At 45.8% G+C, this 18317-nt stretch overlaps 2 protein-coding genes across 22 annotated transcripts in view; one reads left to right on the forward strand and one right to left on the reverse strand.

The window, feature by feature from the left end:
- TRRAP (transformation/transcription domain associated protein) overlaps positions 1 to 3066 on the forward strand; it is a 120463-nt gene extending 117397 nt beyond the window's left edge. For all 17 annotated transcript variants that reach the window (XR_013992343.1, XM_081034885.1, XM_081034899.1 and 14 more), the window contains one exon: positions 1941 to 3066. Coding sequence is in view for 16 of the 17 variants with exons in the window: in XM_081034885.1 (XP_080891011.1) it covers positions 1941 to 2225 (285 nt within the window). In the remaining variant the exon portion in view is untranslated. The remainder of the gene's footprint in view (positions 1 to 1940) is intronic.
- An 11657-nt stretch (positions 3067 to 14723) lies between these two features.
- SMURF1 (SMAD specific E3 ubiquitin protein ligase 1) overlaps positions 14724 to 18317 on the reverse strand; it is a 101729-nt gene continuing 98135 nt past the window's right edge. For 3 of the 5 annotated variants that reach the window (XM_081036082.1, XM_081036081.1, XM_081036079.1), the window contains one exon: positions 14725 to 17944. In XM_081036082.1, the coding sequence (XP_080892208.1) occupies positions 17845 to 17944 (100 nt within the window). In that variant the 3' untranslated portion in view covers positions 14725 to 17844. Of the gene's footprint in view, positions 17945 to 18317 lie in introns of all 5 variants that reach the window. The other 2 variants (XM_081036083.1, XM_081036080.1) reach the window with 1 other exon arrangement.

Raw genomic sequence — 18317 nt, forward strand, 5'->3', positions numbered from 1 at the left:
GCCCAGATTTCCTCACAGCCTAATGTAGTCAGTGCCTTTGCATTAAGCTCAGATGTCAACGTGCGGGAATCTCTTCTAGCAACACATTCTATTGGCACCTAGTAATACAGAGTAAAACCCTCCAGATGTTCGTCTAAAGTTACTTTTTATTTAAAAATTGTTTTTCATGGAAATAGTGGACTTAGTAATAGCCTTTGTTGACTACTGTTGAGGCTACTTTTAAACAGTCCTGGGTTCCTGAAATGAAAGTGCTCTGCACCCTTTGAATATGACAATGGATGGTTGTTGGATATTTCAGTTCATGAAGATTTGCAGGCTTTGGCGTCAGTGTGTTGAACTGACCTCCTGTCCTTTCTTGGTGATCTCAGGACCAGCGTCCAGCCTCTGGGTGCCCCGGCCCCCCCCCTCCAGTCTGCTCCCTCCGCTCGCGCTCTCCACGATGCCACAAGACCCCCTCTCCCCACCGCCTCCAGTCTTTCCAGCTCCCTCCCACTGGGTGCAGTTCCAGTGGTTCCCTGGCCCCAGGAGAGTTGCAGCCTTAGGTCCCTCTCGCCTGGCTTCCTTCCTTCACTTTAGGTCCCCTGGGTGAGCCCCTGCTGTGCTCGCCCTCTGCGGACTCCTTGCCCACCACTCCTGGTGAGACGGGCAGATGCAGATGATGCCAGCACGGAGTGCATGTCCGGAAAGTGGATGGCTTCACTTTGGCACCTGTTAGAATGTGCTGCCAAACCCACTGGTGCCTGTGTCTCGTCTGTGCGCTCTGATGAGTTGCTAACACAGACATCGTCCCCTCTGATGGTGGAGGACCCAGGATAGCCTCCCCCAGGCCTCCGTGTGGTCCCAGCTCCACCACTTCCTACCTGGGGGACGCTGGGAGAGTTACTGGACCCCATGCCTCAGTTTCCCCTTTATAAATGTCCCCTCCCATTCTCCCGCTGTTTGGCCCCCACACGCTCAGTGGCTGCCCTTGCCAGCCTGTCCACATGTCTCCACACCACACCCCCTCCCCCCTTCTGGATGGTTCCTTTGTCTCAGCTTGTACCTGGGGTGGCCCCTCCCCTTGGGCATGGGACCCCCTGACCCCCAATAGCCCCCAGGCACTGCTCCCCAGCATCAGGTGGTCATCTCAGCAGTGTCCTCTCTCTTCTGGGCTCTTTACATTTACGCACTACTCTTTGAATTTCACAACACTTTTTGGGGAGGCTCTGTTACTGTGCTTTTTATAAAGGGGAAACTGAGGCATGGGGTCCAGTAACTCTCCCAGCGTCCCCCAGCTAGGAAGTGGTGGAGCTGGGACCACACAGAGGCCTGGGGGCAGCTGTCCTGGGTCTTCTACCATCATCAGGGGACTCGCACAGCTCAGGCCTCTGCGTGCTGTTCCCTGGGCCTGAGACACGTTCCCTGCAGCACTCAGATGCTGTGCACCCTCCATTCCTTCCCACCTCCTCCTAGGTGTGACCGAACTCACCACACGCCCCTCTGAGACCCCCGCGAGCCTTCCTCACCTGCTCTTTTCTCCACTGTGCCATCCCCACTTGGCATGTTATACTTTCCTTTGTTGGGACGTGAGCTGCATGTGGGCAGGGCTGTTGGGCTTTCTGATTTGTGCCCTGAGCTGCAGTGCCAGGAGCGGCCTTCCTGACTGGCCCACCAGGAGCTCACATGTATGGAGTGGGACGAGCACAGACAGATCGGCAGCAGTGAGCAGCGCGAGGTGGCAGGTGCCATCAGGGTGGGCCCTGGCTCTGTTGCAGACCAGACAGAAATGGCGTGCCTCGGCGCCGCGGTTAGGCCACTGCTCCGCACGGAGGCTCCCCGAGCACATCAGCAGGACGCATGCCCTGCCCCTGTCCCTGGGGCCCAGCTCGCCCTCGTTGGGAAGCTGTCCCTCTGGGTCGTCCTTGGTTAAACACAGATCGTCTCTTTCTCTCCTCACACAGGTGGACGGCATCCTGAAAACTGTGCTTCGGGATGAGATCATCGCCTGGCACAAAAAAACGCAGGAGGACACGTCCTCTCCTCTCTCGGCTGCTGGGCAGCCAGAGAACATGGACAGCCAGCAGCTGGTGTCCCTCGTTCAGAAAGCTGTCACTGCCATCATGACCCGCCTGCACAACCTTGCCCAGTTTGAAGGTGGGGAGAGCAAAGTGAACACCCTGGTGGCCGCCGCCAACAGCCTGGATAATTTATGCCGCATGGACCCCGCCTGGCACCCCTGGCTGTGACAGCTGCTCTCAGCCCCCGGAATGTGAAGGGCGCCTCAGGCCCCGAGCCGCCGGCTTCCAACTCTCTCTGCCTTACTCGCTGGTTCTCAGAAGTCCTGTAGTTCTGCTGCGGCGCAGTTGTCTGTCGCCCTGTTACCTTGTGTGCAAGAGGATGAATTCAGTTGGGAGGGAAGCTGGGCTGTTACGATGGTGAGGTGATGCGAATGGCCGAGCCGAACCTCACTCTAATTTTTGAAAACAACCTTTCGAGAAAGCAGGACTCTGGCCTGGCATTTCTTTGTGAATTATTTATCGCCTCCCTCCCTCCGTGCGAGCACCCGGATGGAATTGTAGGAAGCAGTTGTGTACGATTGTTTTTAACTCAGAAGTAATACCCCATAGGAGCTTCATGCTTTTGTACAGGCCTTTGTAACAAGTGTACAGAAAACCCACTTTGTTAGAGAAACAGGAATTATGAACAAATCGTGCTGGTTTTTCTCTAAGCACAAACTTTTACTCTGTGTGAACCGCTCTGGGAATCTCACTGAGTGTGTGACATGGGGCCACGCACCTCGTCACCCTGCTGGGACCGCCATTTCTCACAAACTCAGATGTGGGTTCCTCTGGGAGAGCGGCCGGTGACTCACACTTTTTATTGGTTGGCTCTGGATGTCTTCTCGGCATTAACTATCACTGTACCTGGAAAAAACTCCTTCCTTCCTCCTAATTTAAAAAGAAACAGCAACACAAGTTTGTCTGTTAACTCCAGTGTGTGTTCACATTTTTATAAATATGAGTACTGAGAATGTTCTATCTAAATCTGTACAGTGTGATTTTTTAGAATAAATATTTTATAAAAGGGTGTGGTGTCCCTTGTGTGTTAAAATGCCTGTTTCTAGGAGGTGTTTCCTCTACCTAAGCGTCTCTCTGGCCCTCGGCCACTGGAGGTCCTGGGCCAGCGTGGGCCGTGCCGCGATGTGGCTTTGTGGTGACAGACAGGTGCTGCCTGGCAGGGTCGCGGCCTGGAACGCGGGTCTGCACCAGCCGCTCCGCGTGTGCTGGAATGGTGACAAGGAATGCTGGTCCTGATCGCGATGGTGGCAAAGGCACCCAGGAATCTGGTCCCTTTCCGTTTTGTTTACACATTTCAGGGCGGCTGCCGTGTGACCCGTGCGCCGAGGGGACAGCGAGGGGACAGCGCCTCCTGGGGCCTGGAGGCCTCAGCGTGGATCCGTGCCCCCCGCAGGGCCGTTTCCTGGTGCTGGGAGCATCTGAGCGCTCAGCTCCACCAGCTCGTCCCCGCTCGTTAGCACCGCCGGTGGGAGTGGCCAAGCAGGACGCTGCCCTAGAGGACGGGAGGGTCAGTTCCTCACGCGGACTGCGATGTCCCAGCGTGAGAAACTGAAGCCGGACAGGATGGGGCTGCTGCTGCTCCTAAAGTGACTCACCCGTTGAAGTGCCTCGTCGCTGGGAGGACGTCTTTTCCACAGCTCGGGCTGGTCAGCGCCAGGGCCCGGAGCCCTCCTCAGGCCCGACTCGCCCAGGCCTTCCCCGTGCCCCACGCTGTCCCCCCCTGTCCCCGGCAGCGTGGGGTGAAGCCTGTAGGTGGGGTCCCTCAAACCTCACCACGAGGCCCAGTCCAAGGGCCATAACGCAATGTGCTAGAAGAGGCGAAGCTTTCGGCCTTGCAGGTGCTGGGTCGTGACTGGGATGCCCGCTCACCTGCAGTGGGCAGGACCCACGGCCACAGCGGAGGTTATACTGGTGTCCAGTCCTCGTGCAGATGGTCCATCAGCCCCCGGGCAGCGGCCCCCACTTTACAGAGAAGGGATTTTCAGCTCCCAGAGGGTGAGGGTCTCATCCGCAGTCTCAGAGCCAACTGTGGAGAAACGGAATCAACCTTGGCCAGCTTGACTCCAACCCTCCTCCCCCCTCGCCCTGCACCCTGGGACAGGGTTGGAGGTTGAGGGGCCAGGGGTTGTCCATCCGACTATACGTTCCCATTCTTTCTTTGGAGTTAATTACGTTATTGTACAATTACTTGGAGGGCTGTCTTGGTGAGTGTCTGTGAGAGGAGCCGTGTATTGAAATTACAGGTGACGGCCGACAGGCAGCTACTGTGTTTCCCCGAAAATAAGACCGGATCTTATATTAATTTTTGCTCCAAAAGACGCATTAGGGCTTATGTTCAGGGGATGTCATCCTGAAAAATCATGCTAGGGCTTATTTTCCGATTAGGTCTTATTTTTGGGGAAACACCGTGATAGGTGCTGTCAAGCAGCCATTGCTCCCCCAGGGGAGGAGGTGCCCCCTGACCAGCCTCACTGTGCAACAAGGCCTCCAAGCCTGGGGTCAGGTCGTTTGACACATTAAGTTACCTTTGTGCTCTTGGAGAATCACGTGGAAGATGGTGATTGATGTACGAATGGCGTTTGGGTCCAAGGAGTCTGGAGTCCATCATCTCAGGCTCGCCCACACCACGCCCCGGTTTCTAGGCAAACCAACCTTTGAACAGCCAGGGCAGGAGTTCCAGGGGAGATCCAGCATCTTCTGAGCTCCATCTGGAAGTGGCAATCTCAAGGAGCTGGAGTCCGGAGACCCAAGCCAGAGAGCCAGAGCCTCCGGGACCGTGAGCCTCGGCGCTCTCACCTGAACATGGCGTCGCTGGAAGTTGGGCCCTCGGGAGACGAGCAAGGTCAGAGAAAGGGCTCATTTACCGGGGGGCCCACACGGTATATGTCCAGAGTCTCCAAACACAAAATTTACCCTTTTAGCCATTTTTAAGTGTGCAGTTCAGTGGCATGAAGTACAATCACATTGTGTAACCATCACCACAGTCATCTCCAAAATGTTTTTCGTCTTCCCAAACTGAAACTCTGCCCCCATTAAACACTAACTCCTTGTTCTCTCTTCCCCCAGCCTCAGGAAAATACTCTCCTACTTTCTGACTGAATTTGTCTACTCTAGGCATCTCGTCTAAGTGGAATCATACGACCCATGTCCTTTTGTGACTGTCTTATTTCACTCAGTATAATATCCTCAAAGTACATTCATTTTGTAGCTTATGACAGTTTTCTTCCTTTAAGGCTGAATAATATTCCATTGTATATATACACTACATTTTGTTTTTCCATCTTCCATCGATAGACACTGGGTTGCTGCTGTCTCTTGGCTAGTGAACAGTGCTGCTAGAAACACGGGTGGGCAGTGCTCTGTTTGACTCCTAACTTTGAATTCTTTTGGGAATATACACAAGTGGAATTGCTGGCTCTTTCAATTCTGTTTTCCAGTTTTTGAAGAACTGCCATACAGTTTCCCATCATGGCTGCACCGTCTTACACGTGCACCAACAAGCACAAGTGTTCCTCTTTCTCCACATCGTCACCAACACTTGTTTTCTGATAAAAACACTTGTTTTTTTATGATAATCATCCCAATGGGTGTAAAATGGTATCTGTCTTGTGGTTTTGATTTGCATTTCCCTAAAGATTAGTGGTGAACATGTTTTCACGAGCTTATTGACCATTTGTGTATCTTCCTTGGAGACATACCTGTTCACACCTGTTGCCCATTTATTAATCAGGTGGTTGGAGATCTTTATATATTCTAGATATTAACCTCTTATCAGATACGATTGGCAGTTATTTTCTCCCATTCTGTTGATAGTGTTCGTAAATGCTGCTGCTACAGGTGATTAATTTTTAACGTCATAGTTGACAAAGGAAAAATATAACTGGTATACAAGAGAAAAGTTTGGGAAATAGTAGTTTAAACATCTCATGCTTATATGCATTTCCTTATAGTGTATGATTTATTTTAATCTATAGCTTATATTTAATTCCAAAATGTAATGAAGAGTCTCCTAAGTGTGGACCTATATCATGCATACACATATGGATGAAAATCTTAAATAAAATACTACCAAGTATAATTCTGCTCCTATGCCTCGTGAACGTAGTGTGATAAAACCGAGTTAATGGTGCATTATCCTTTTCATATATTTCTGGATAACATGCATCATTTTAAAGGAATTATCTAGTTACTACAGTCCTCTGGAACTTATCAGTCTACCTTCAAATGACATTATTCTTCACCTATAATGGAAGAATCTGGTAACAGTAAACTTCCATCTCTCCCTTCCCACTGTGCTATTAATGTTGCATGTTTTACTTTTATGTTATTAACTCCATGACACATTGTCATTACTGTTCACACCAGACCATGGGTTCTTAGCAATACAAGTCATATTGTTCCCTTATCACGGGGGGCGGGGGGTGAGGAGATAAAAACTCCTAAAAAGGCTCCTTGGGAAGCTGGGAAGCTGGTATATATTCATTTTTTTAGCTCTAACAGGGTTTTTTGGTATGTGTTTCTTAGGTTTTTCTATATATAAGAATATGTTTGGTCTGCTTTGCTTTCAGGTTTGTGAAAGGGGGTGGGGACCAAGGTGCCAGTGTCCCCAGACCGTGCTGCCACACCAGAGAGGAGGCGGCCAAAGGCACGTAAAAATGTCTTCAGTTTTCCTACTGCTATGTATGAATGGGGCTTTTGCTTGGTTTTAGTTCTTTGCTTGATTCCCAGAGCTCCCATAGTATTTTAGCCAGTATTTAGTTGTTTGTCTAATGATTCCTGCGGGTTGAGGACCTGGGGCTGCCTCGTCTTCCATACTGCTGAGGTCACACGAGGCAATTGATTGAAATTTTTCATTTTTATTGAGCTGTAATTTACAAAAGTATCAGTTTTTAAGATTGTAAATGATTGTGTAAACATTGATTTTAAAATTAGACTAAATCCAGCCTGTGGTTCACAGAAATAAGCTCTGAAGCGCTGGGGTCTTCTCAGTACAGACCATGTAGTGAGTGACATGGCACCAGCCAAAACCTGTCCTCCCCGCCTCATATTCTCTAGACAGAAAAAAGGGGAACAGTTACTGCAGGAGACTCACTTTTAAATAAAGTACAACTTTATGCCTCAGAGGACTCTAGTTATTGTTGAGTTGCCATTTATGAGGACTCAACACTATTTTAGAGGAGAGAGAAGAATTTGTTCTTTTTCTGGGCCAATAGAAAAAACTTAAGTAGCAAAACAAAAGTACTATTTTTATACTAGCCAGAAGCCAAATAAGATGGAAATAAATTTGCAACAAGATCACATTTCATCTTGTATGTTTATAAATCATATCCTAAAACTGATAGTTTTATGAAGCTTTCATTTGAACTATTGTGCAATCACCTAAACAACTGCAATTAAACTTAAAGAGAAAATGGTCAAAATTATTTTAGAAGACAAAATAATGATTGCTGTGCTGATGGATTCTTGCAGAGGACGTATTAATAACAACAATTCTGTAGTAACAGTACCTACAAATAGAACGGAGTGGAAACAACTCACTGAGATGATTCATGTTTACATAGTCTTCAGTTATTAACCATTATTTCAAGATTCTGAGTTGAACCGCTGTATAATTTCTGAACTAAAAGCAATGAAGCTAAAGGAGAAAAAAACTCCAAATTACTTCAGTACAGAAATTACTGAGCACAGAGCCTGGCTGAGGTTCTGGGTCTTCCGATTGGCGCATTGGAGGCTGTACCTCAGGCTGGGTGGACAGAGGGGGAATCCAGCTCACAATGTAGACATTTCTGTTGTTGGTGGAGTGCATGTTGGGCCAACGAAGACTGTTGGAGAGAATTCTTGGGGGGCCTCATCCTCGTTATCCTGAATATAGTGAAGGACAGGTGCTCTTAGGCTGCTCCCTGGGAGCCCGTGGTAACACCTGTGTCTGAGGGGAGAACTCAGCCAGCAGCTCCGGGCAGGTGCGTGTCCAAGTGTCTGGGCTCTGCCTGGCTATCAGGAGCACGGACAGCCTGGGGGAGCACATGGGTCCAGCCTGGGGGCCTCTACCTCACAGCTCGACGCCCCTTCTTCCTGAGCAGTCCGGCTTCCAGAGGGTTCTCTGTGGGCCTCTCAGGCCTCTGCCAGATGCTTCACTCGAACTATCAGGGACATATGTTCAACTTTAAATTCCTTCTGGTAAGTTTCATCTGGAGTGTGCATTCTCTTTTTGTAAATGGTGTTTTTCTTGTGGAAATGAGCCGGCCTTGATAATGGCCATTGAGGATTTCTGTTTCCAGAATTTGGGTCTCTGATGCGAGTCCCAGCTCTTCGCATGCATGGCTGATCTTTTACTTCGGGAAGGTTCTCCTCTCTTTTCACAGGGAATTTGCTCTTGATTGAATATCCAATAGAAATTCATGTTTTTCTCTCAGGGCAGTTTCTGCCAGAACTTTCCATTTCACTTTCTACCACTGTTGTTTTAATTTTAGAGTCATAAAGGAGATGGGACATTTCAACACCCAGGTTCCGGTCCAAGCGCAAGTGCTGTGAGTTGTGACCAGGAGTTGACGAGGCTGGTTTCCCGAGAGCAGAGCAGTCCTGACCCCTCACGCTGCAGGAAGGCTGACACCAACGCCTGCAGGTAAGTGTCAAGCCTGTTTTCAGTATTTTTCAAACCCCCAAGATCCTATAACTTTCATATACGAAATACCATTGATACATTAAAAATGATTTCAAACTTTTTTATAGAAGTTTGTGGATTTTAATGTTTCCTCATTTTATTGAATATAACTGACATATCAGTGTATTATTAGTCCAAGGTGTACAGTATGATTTATGTGTTTACCACTGTTTTCTCTGACTATGGTGAAGTATTCTGTTCAGGGATTTTTCAATACGATCTTTAAGAGCATCGATGAGTTTATCTTTCTTTGCTACTTTAGCATACATTTGGTTTCATCTTTCTTCAAGAGTTTTAAAATAGTGTTTCCCCGAAAATAAGAGTGGGTCTTATATTAATTTTTGCTCCAAAAGATGCATTGGGGCGTATTTTCAGGGGATGTCTTCTTTTTTCATGTACAACAATCTGCATTTATTCAAATACAGTCATGTCATCTACTTCTGGAACATCGTCATAACGTACTAAATGCGTCCATCTGGCTGATGTTCTTAACTGGGGCTTATTTTCGGGTAGGTCTTATTTTCAGGGAAACATGGTATACTTATTTTAACTCAGCCGCTTCAGTCAGTTTCTTAAAAAATCCTTCCAATTTGCCTTCGGAAGGATTTGCATTTCTTAATGGAGCTGTCACCTCCAGGTCCAAGATCCCACTGTCCATGTCCTCTCCACAATGTCGCCGGCCCTTCCTGTGGGACCGAGCTGGTGGACTCACATCTTTACCCATTACCCGCGGCTGCTGTGTGGTGAGTGGAAGAGAGGGGGCAAAAGTGGGAGGAGAGCCCAGTTAGGGGTGAAGTGTGGCTGTTTGGCCCTCCCCTCCATCCAGGTGGCCCCTAGCTCAACAGATAGCTGGTGCCAGAGAGCGCAGCTTTGGGCATGCAGACTGCAGATGGCTCAGCGCCCGGAAGGGCTCAGGGTGGCAGCTGACAGGGTGAGGGGCAGCTCCGGAGCTTGGAGGCCCTGGATGGAACACTGGAAATCTATTTATATCAAGAACTGGGGGAAAGACTACTCGCCAATATGAGGGTGCAAAGGCTTCCCCAAGTCCCGCAGCACTGCCCTTCTGTCAGGGTGTGAGGCAGCGACAGACATTATAATCAAACTGTCAAAAGACAACAGATTCGTGGAGGACAGCAAGAAAGACCATCACATACATGGAATCCTCAATAAGATCACCAGCAGATTTTTCCATCAGAAACCTTGGAGGCCAGACAAACAGTGGTTGATTTATTCAAATAGATGAAAGAAAAAAAAAGTCAGAGTTCTGTATCCTGCAAAACTGTTTTTAAAAATGAAGGAGAAATGAAGACATGTCCTGATAAAAGCTGGAGGGAGTTCATTACCAACAGACATGCCTTGCAGGAAATGCTAAAGGGCGTCAGTCCTTCAGTATGAAAGGATGCTAGACAGTAACTCGAAGCTGTAAGAAGAAATCAAGATCTCCAGTAAAGGTAAATACATGGGCAATTATAAAAGCTATTATTGTAATTTTGGTTTGTAAGTCCACTTTTTATTTTGCATATGCTTTCAAAGGCAAATGCATAAAAAACTACTAATATATATTACTGGCACAAAACATACAAAAATGTAATTTGTGACATCAATAACAGAAGGGGGAGTTGGAGCCGTATAGGAGCAGAGTTTGTGTATATTATTCAAGTTAAGTTAGCACATATTCAAATTAGATTGTTATAACTTTAGAATGTAACAGCACTCCCCATGGTAACCACAAAGAAAAAATCTATAGAATATACATAAAAGGAAATGAGAAAATAAAACCATGTCACTATAACAAATCAAATAAACACAAAAGGCAGCAGTAATGGAGGAAATGAAAGACAATAACTATAAGGCATATAGAAAACGAATACCGTGTTTCCCTGAAAATAAGACCTAGCCGGGCAATCAGCTCTAATGTGTTTTTTTGAGCAAAAATTAACATACAACCCAGTCTTATATTAATTTTTGCTCCAAAAGATGTATTAGAACTGACTGGCTAGGTCTTATTTTTGGGGAAACATGGTAATAAAATGGAAGAAGTAAGATCAAGAAAAAGTCACATTTAAAATGGTAGGCAATTTTGTGGCATTTTTACTTGCCTTTGCATCAACCCTTCCAGGCACAGCGCTGCGTGGTGGGGAGGAAGTGGCTCAATTCCTAGTTTCCTCCCACCCCTTCCCCCCCACATGTACATATAAAGTAAAAAAAGAACCAAATTCTGGAGCTGAAAAACACAATAACTAAATTGAAAAGTTCAATAAAGGGGTCCAATAGCATACTCAAACAGGCAAAACAATCAATGAACTTGAAGGTCATTTGAAATCACTGAATCAGAGGAGTAAAAAGAAAAAGTGAAGACAGCCTAAGGGATTATGGGATACCATCAAGCCGACCAACATATGCATTACTGGAGTCCCAGAAGGAAAAAGAGGCAGAGAGCTTATCTGAAGAAATAATGGACAAAATTTTTCCAGTTTCAGGAAAGAACTGGACATACAAATTTAAGAAACTCCAATTCCTACTAAGATAAATTCAAAGAGACCCACAGCAAACACAGAACAACTGAAGGGGCAAAATAGAGAGCTCCACAATAATAGTAGACTTCAACACCTCACTCTTTATAGGTCAGAATGAGACAGATCAGTAAGAAAATGGGGACCTGCATAACAGACCAGTTAGATCTAACAGACATATACAGAACAGCCCACCCCACACTAGCGTAATACACACCCTCTCCAAGTGCACATAGAACATTCTCCAGAATACACCAGATGTTAGGCCATAAAACAAGTCTCAATAAATTATTTTAAAAGACTGAAACCATACAAAATATTTTTTCTTACCATAATGGAATGAAATTAGAAATCAGTAATGAAAAAAAAATTCAAATATGTGGAAATTAACATATCACAAGGGAAGTTAGAAAATATCTTGAGATAAATGTCAGTGAAATTATAGCATATCAAAACTGAAGTGCTAAAGAAGAAAATTTATAGTTGTAAATGCTTACATTAAAAAAGAAGAATGGTCTCAAAGCTACAACCTACTTTACACCTTAAGGAACTAAAAAAAATAAACCCAAAGCTAGCAGTGGAAGGAAATAATAAACATTATGGCACAGAAAAATAAAAAAGAGAATAGAGAACAAAGAAATCATTGAGGCCAAGAGTTGTTTCTTCAAGAAAAATCAACATACTGACAAACCTTTAGCTAAATGACTAAGAAAAATAAGGATTATTAGAATAATAGTTGACCCTTGAACAATGCAGGGGTTGGGGTGCTAAGCCCAGTGCAGTCAGAAAACTGTGTATAACATTTGACCCCCCTCCCCAACTTAACTACTGATAACTTTTCACCTTATCAATAACATAAAAGTCAAGGGGCCGGCCGGGTGGCTCAGGTGGTTAGAGCTCTGTGCTCCTAACTCCGAAGGCTGCCGGTTCGATTCCCACATGGGCCAGTGGGCTCTCAACCACAAGGTTGCCAGTTCAATTCCTCGGGTCCCCCAAAGGGATGGTGGGCTGCGCCCCCTGCAACTAGAAAACGGCACTGGACCTGGAGCTGAGCTGCGCCCTCCACAACTAAGACTGAAAGGACAACTTGAAGCTGAACGGCGCCCTCCACAACTAAGACTGAAAAGACAATAACTTGACTTGGAATAAAAGGCCTGGAAGTACACACTGTTCCCCAATAAAGTCCTGTTCCCCTTAAAAAAAAAAAACACATAGAAGTCAACACGTTTTGTATGTTGTATTATACACTATTCTTATAAAACAGTAAGCTAAAGAAAATGTTAAGAAAATCATGAGGGAAATTCATTTACAGTACTGTACTGTATTTATTGATACGCTAGGTTTACGCCATCTGTTTATAAGATGAATTGCCTATCAGTAACTGCATCAATGTTGTCTTATACAGAACACTGTAGATGTTATAGGTATGATAGACATTAGACATTAAAAATGAAAAGAATGTGAAAAAGAAATTCATATTTACTTACACGTTTTACAATTCCTCTACTGATAATGAAGCAGCAGCAACGTGATTGCTTTATGGCAGCCTACTGTAACTGAGGTAATTGCGTCACAGTACTAAGGAAATCTCAAAAAATTTTCTAATACATTTGTGAAATAAAACCGTGGTTTTTAATAAGTGGATTGTGCAGTTAAGGGGCAACTGTACTATGAATAACTGTATGACAACAAAATGGATAACCTAGATGAAATGGACAAATTTCTAGAAACACAGCTTACTGAGACTGAATCATGAAGAAATAGAAAATCTGAATAGACCTATAACTAGTAAGGAGATTGAATCAGGAATCAAAAACCTCCCAACACAGTAAAGCCCAGACTTTCACTAGTGGAGTCTACCAATCATTTTAAGAAGATTTAATACCAGTTGTTCTCAAACTCTTCCAAAAAACTTGAAGAAGAGAAATTGCTTCCTAATTCATTCTATGAGGCCAAAGACACTACAAGAAAACTACAGGTTAATGTTCCTCATGAGTATTTATGCCAAACCTCCAACAAAATATTAACAAATTGAATCCAACAGCATAGTAAAAGGATTATACATCATGACAGAGTAGGATTTATTCCTAGAATGCAAGGATCACTCAACATACAAAAATCAATGTAATATATACCATATAACAGAATAACGGGGAAAAAATCACACGATCATCTATCTCAGTTGATGCAGCAAAATCATTTGCAAAATTCAACACCTTTCATAATGAAAACTCAATAAATTAGGAACAGAAGGAAACTATCTCAACATAATAAAAGCCATATGTGAAAAGTCTCACAGGTAACAATCAAACTCAGTAGTGAAAGGCTGAAAGCTTTTCTGTTAAAGAACAAGACAGGGATGTCCATTCTCACCACTTCTATTGAACATAGTGCTGAAGTCCTAGCCATCAGAGCAATCAGGCAAGGGAAAAATGAAAGGCACTCAAAATGGAGAGGAAGAAATAAAATGATCTGTTTGTAAATAACATGATCTTATGTGTAGAAATCCTAGAAAACACACACTGTTACAACTAATCAATGAAATCAGCCAAGTTGAAGGATACAAAATCAACAAACCAAAATCAGTTGTTTCTATACACTACCAATGAACAATCCAAAGAGAAAATTAAAGAAAAGCAATTCCATTTAAAATAGCATTGAAAAGAGCACAATTCTCAGGAGTAAACTTACATGCTGAAAACTACAGAACATTGCTGAAAGAAATTAAAGAAGATTCAGATATTAGTCTGTAATCTTTTCTGGGTACCATGGCCCAGTCAAGTTCTCACATAACATTAATCATACCAAGTGTCCGCCAAATGAACGGTAAAACAAAATGTGATATATTCCTACAATGGAGTATTATAAAGTGATAAAAAGGAATGAAATTTCGATATATGCTCTAACATGGATGGACCTTGAAAAAATATTATGCGAAGGGAAGTAAGTCAGACACGGGACAAATATTGTATGAGTCTCTCTGTATGAAGTACCTATATGAAGAATAGGTAAATTCATAGAGGTTCCCAGGGCCTGGGGTCAGAGGAGAACGGGACTTACTAGTGAAAGGGGAGTTTCAGTTTGGGAAGATAAAAACGTTTCGGGTATAGATAATGGTGATGGTCCCACAACACTGAAATGAATTTGATGCCATTGAATTGTACATTAAACAATGTTAGTTAAATTGATAGGTATTATATATGTTTTACCATAAAAATATATAAAAAAGAAAAAAAACAAGCCAACAAATATGACCAGTGTGTGAAGAAGTCAACAGATTGGCGATGTTTTCACTCGCACACGTTTCTGCTGGGTAGAGCACTTATGGCTGACTGCCATGTTTTCATGAGTTTCTTCCAGAATTCTATGCTTGTCTGTCCTTTTTCCTTAGAAGGCCCCTGCAGTATCTCTGACCACTGACTTCCTTTCTTGTAGGAATATCACTAGGAAATTGGAATATCACGTCCACGCTGAAATAACAGATGCCAAAAATGTAAAGTTGTGAATTTATTGCATATGTAACAAAATGAACCTGACCTCCCGGGCCCAGCCTGCTGTACAATCACTGTTTGTTTTGTATTTCCAGCTGGTTCCATAACCACATTAAATAGAACTAGTATTTCTTTAAATACTTTTGATTTTGACATAAAACAGAACATTAGTGTACAACTTTCACAAAATAAATCGGCAATAAAAACAGTGGGAAGAATAACAAGGATAGCAGCAATACTTAAAAACAAGACATTACAAAATAAATTAAAAAATACATTATAAAGTGGTTGAGAAACAAAAATAAACAAATTTTAAAAATTCATACTATGTTTCGGGAAGGCTGCGGTGCGCATGGCACACCCCTGGCTGCAGAAGCCCGTGCTGACAGCTGACCTGAGGGCTGCCCACCGGAACGCGGAGCGTTAGGCGGGGCAGGCTCAGGGGCCACAGTTCCATCCCGCGGGCGGAATCACCCTGCAGACGTCATGAGCAAGTCACTGTCCCCCAGGCCGCCCCTCCACGTTTCCTCCCCAAAGCGCTGGCAGAATGGTGGTTCGCTACATCCCTGAGGGTCGGCTGCTGACCGCTGGCGAGGGCAAGCCTGGAAGTTGCGCCCCTGAGGCATCTGGGCAGAGGCGAGGGGGTGGGCGGGGTGGGTGTCTGGGATCACCAGGAGGGGTGACCAGCGAAGAGTGCGTGTGTGGTGTGGACGGGGTTCCTGCGGATCGGGAGCTACACTGTTCTCTGGGTGGATCCAAGGCCCAACCACTGTGGATGTTTAAGCTTCTAGAAGTGCAGTGCTGCTGATGGGCAGGCCTGCGTGGCATAAGTAAACGGAGCTCTGGAAAGCTCTGCTCTTTCAGGCGCCTGGGTGACACGCACAGCTGATGGGCGTGCCACATGCGGCGTTAGGAGGAAAGCCGAGAGCCAGGCCTTACTGGCGGGTAACCGGTAGGTCCTGAGCAGCCCCTGCAGGAGCAGGACACGACCCTCTGGATCTCACTGAGGAGACATGTGACGCGAGAGCAGCCTGGGCTGCGGGTTCTGAGGCTCATGCACGCTCCCAACAGCAGGAAGGAGTCAAACGCGACGTGCCTGCTCCCAAGCCTTTCCAGCCACTCAACCCTCGTTTCCTTCCTAATTACTACAGATTTTGATCACCACCACAGGAAAAGTCGGGTGGGTCTTCTCACTTTCACATCTCTGGTGGATGGTCGGTATTTTCATTTCCTCATGTCCACAGGAAGATTACGAGGGAGGACTAGATGGAATCAGTGGGGAGCCAGCTTCTAAAATGCCCTCGGTAAGTATCATGGCAAATGAGACACAGGATAAGTCCAACTGGGACAAAGCCCAATTCTGGAAAGAGCCAGCCCACCGTTTCACCTGGACTTCATGAGTGGACTAAGTTTTCCTTCTGTGGCAGATCACGCTGGACACCCCTTCTATCTAGATCCCCAGTCAGTACAGAAGCTAGGCTCTCTCGCAGCCCCTGGAACCCACAGCTGGTGACGCGTGGCCCCCACTGGGCAAAGCTCAGCACACGGGGTGGATCTACCTCTCTTTCCTAAGGGGGCTGAGCGCTGCCCGTGCCAAACTGCAGACCCGGCTGGGGAAGCCAAGGACCGCACTGGCGCAGAAGGGTGAGTACGCTCCATACCTCCAGACTCCCGGTGCTAGTAACAGAAAGAACAGTGAAACAGTCGTCCACACGCTCCTTCCAAACCCATCTCAGACCCACAGCTGGATTCCAACGCTTAACTCAAATTTTTCAACAGCAGAATTTCAACAGTGAAATGTCTTGCTAAGGAATTATCCTGCACTTGCCCCCCAAACAAAAACAACAAAAAACCAGACAGGAGAGCTTGCTGCTGCGGCCACTGTCCACTGAGGTTCAGCTATCCAAAATTAAGCCACTTAGTTAAAACGCTGTGAACTTTTGTGCAAACTGGAAAATGGTGTTAGAAATTTAGGGTCGAGGCTTGCTTTGGCCTTGCTCATCATACGAAGACATCTGGGCAAGTAAATCGAGTGGCAGGTGTCACTGTCCCCATCTGACACTGGGGAAATGGGCTGAATGAGTCAGGGTGGATGCGTGCCCCCTGCTGTCAGGTTTACACCCATGCCCTCCTTTATGCAAAACTAATGTGGCGTGGATTCTGGTCATCGCGGTTTTGCATTCCCACTCCCTTTGAAGCTAGTTTGCACCACCCCAGCAACTAGAATAACAGAATTTTGTTGAGTTAGGTTAGATCTTAGCCATTTCCGCACGATAGTTTGTTAGTATTCAAGTGGCTCAGTTGCCAGCCATCTACGTACAGGTGGTAGCAGAAGCCACAGTTTGGGAGCTGAGGCTGGTTTTGGCCTGTTCTTTCATAAGCTTCGTTACGTGGTGTTTTCATTGGAAAAATATTTTGAACTGGATAGATAATGCGGCAACAGGGACTCTTTAAAGGAAAGATCATTTTTCTCTAAGTAAAACAAAATTTTCCACCAGGATACCCTGAAAAGACCTACCCTGGGCCTCCAGCTAACGCTGCCCCTCAATTCCTTTACCTTTCAAAAAGGGAAGCACATTTTGGACTCAAGCTTCCTGCTGTGGCAGAATTCCAATAAGCATATATATTATACAGTTACTTTTCAGGTAGAATTTAATCTGCTACCCAGAGCAGGCTGCTAGGATGTGAAATTTGGAATTTGTTTTGAGGCAGAAAAGCTGGGATAGCTACCAGTTACAAACCCTCAGTAAGCCAAGCTCGGTTCCGTAACTGCAGGTCGACACTCCTATAAAGAGCACAGGGCCATGAGCCTGTCACCGTGTCACAACCGGAGCAGAATATCCTGTGTGACCGAAGCCAAATCTAAACCTGGCTGCGTTTTATTGGATGGGTGATGGAAGGGGGTGGGAGTACTGTCGTAATGGAGGAAAATATGGGTGGGAGCCACCAACCAAAGTCCCCCCGCCCCCTTCGCTCCGCCAATGAAAAGGAGGGGAGACAACCTTTTCCCTCAGGTTATCTAGAATTCCAGTGCCTCAGCCCGCTTTGCAGGAGGTGCGCAGAAAGCGATATGCTTTTGGTCTGGCGGTCATGAGCTAGAATCTGTTGCCTTTGGTTGCTCTTCACTCCACAGCAAACCCACAGGTCTCTTCCACTGCTGTTAGCAGCTTCTCGTAGAGCTTCTCATAAGACTCATAAGGTGGAATGTCGATCCGGTTAAAGCTGGAACAGGACAAAAGAATGACAGTCACTGCTGGGGACAGTCTGGCCCTAGGAGCTGCTTCAGGGCCAAGGACAGGCAGGAGCAAAGCATTTGCGGGGGTTGCAGGGCAATGAGAAGGTGGAAGTCTCTCGTCACCAGTACGCGGGGGTGGGGATGGGGGAGGACAGGTGAGTTGTCCACACCCCCTTGTGCTTTTCTGCTTCTAATGCCAAGAGTTTTCAACACACAGCAATAAAGGTCTTTAAAACTAAAATAAAACCAAACTACTATCTACTGTTGATATTAGGACAAAGCTCTGAACTTGTTTTGTTTGCATTTTTTGTCTTTGGGAGAAATCACTCAGTACCAGGAATACCATCTTTGTAGACCAGC

This window comes from Rhinolophus hipposideros, assembly GCF_964194185.1.
Source record: "Rhinolophus hipposideros genome assembly, chromosome: 23".
Classification (NCBI taxonomy): Eukaryota; Metazoa; Chordata; class Mammalia; order Chiroptera; family Rhinolophidae; genus Rhinolophus; species Rhinolophus hipposideros.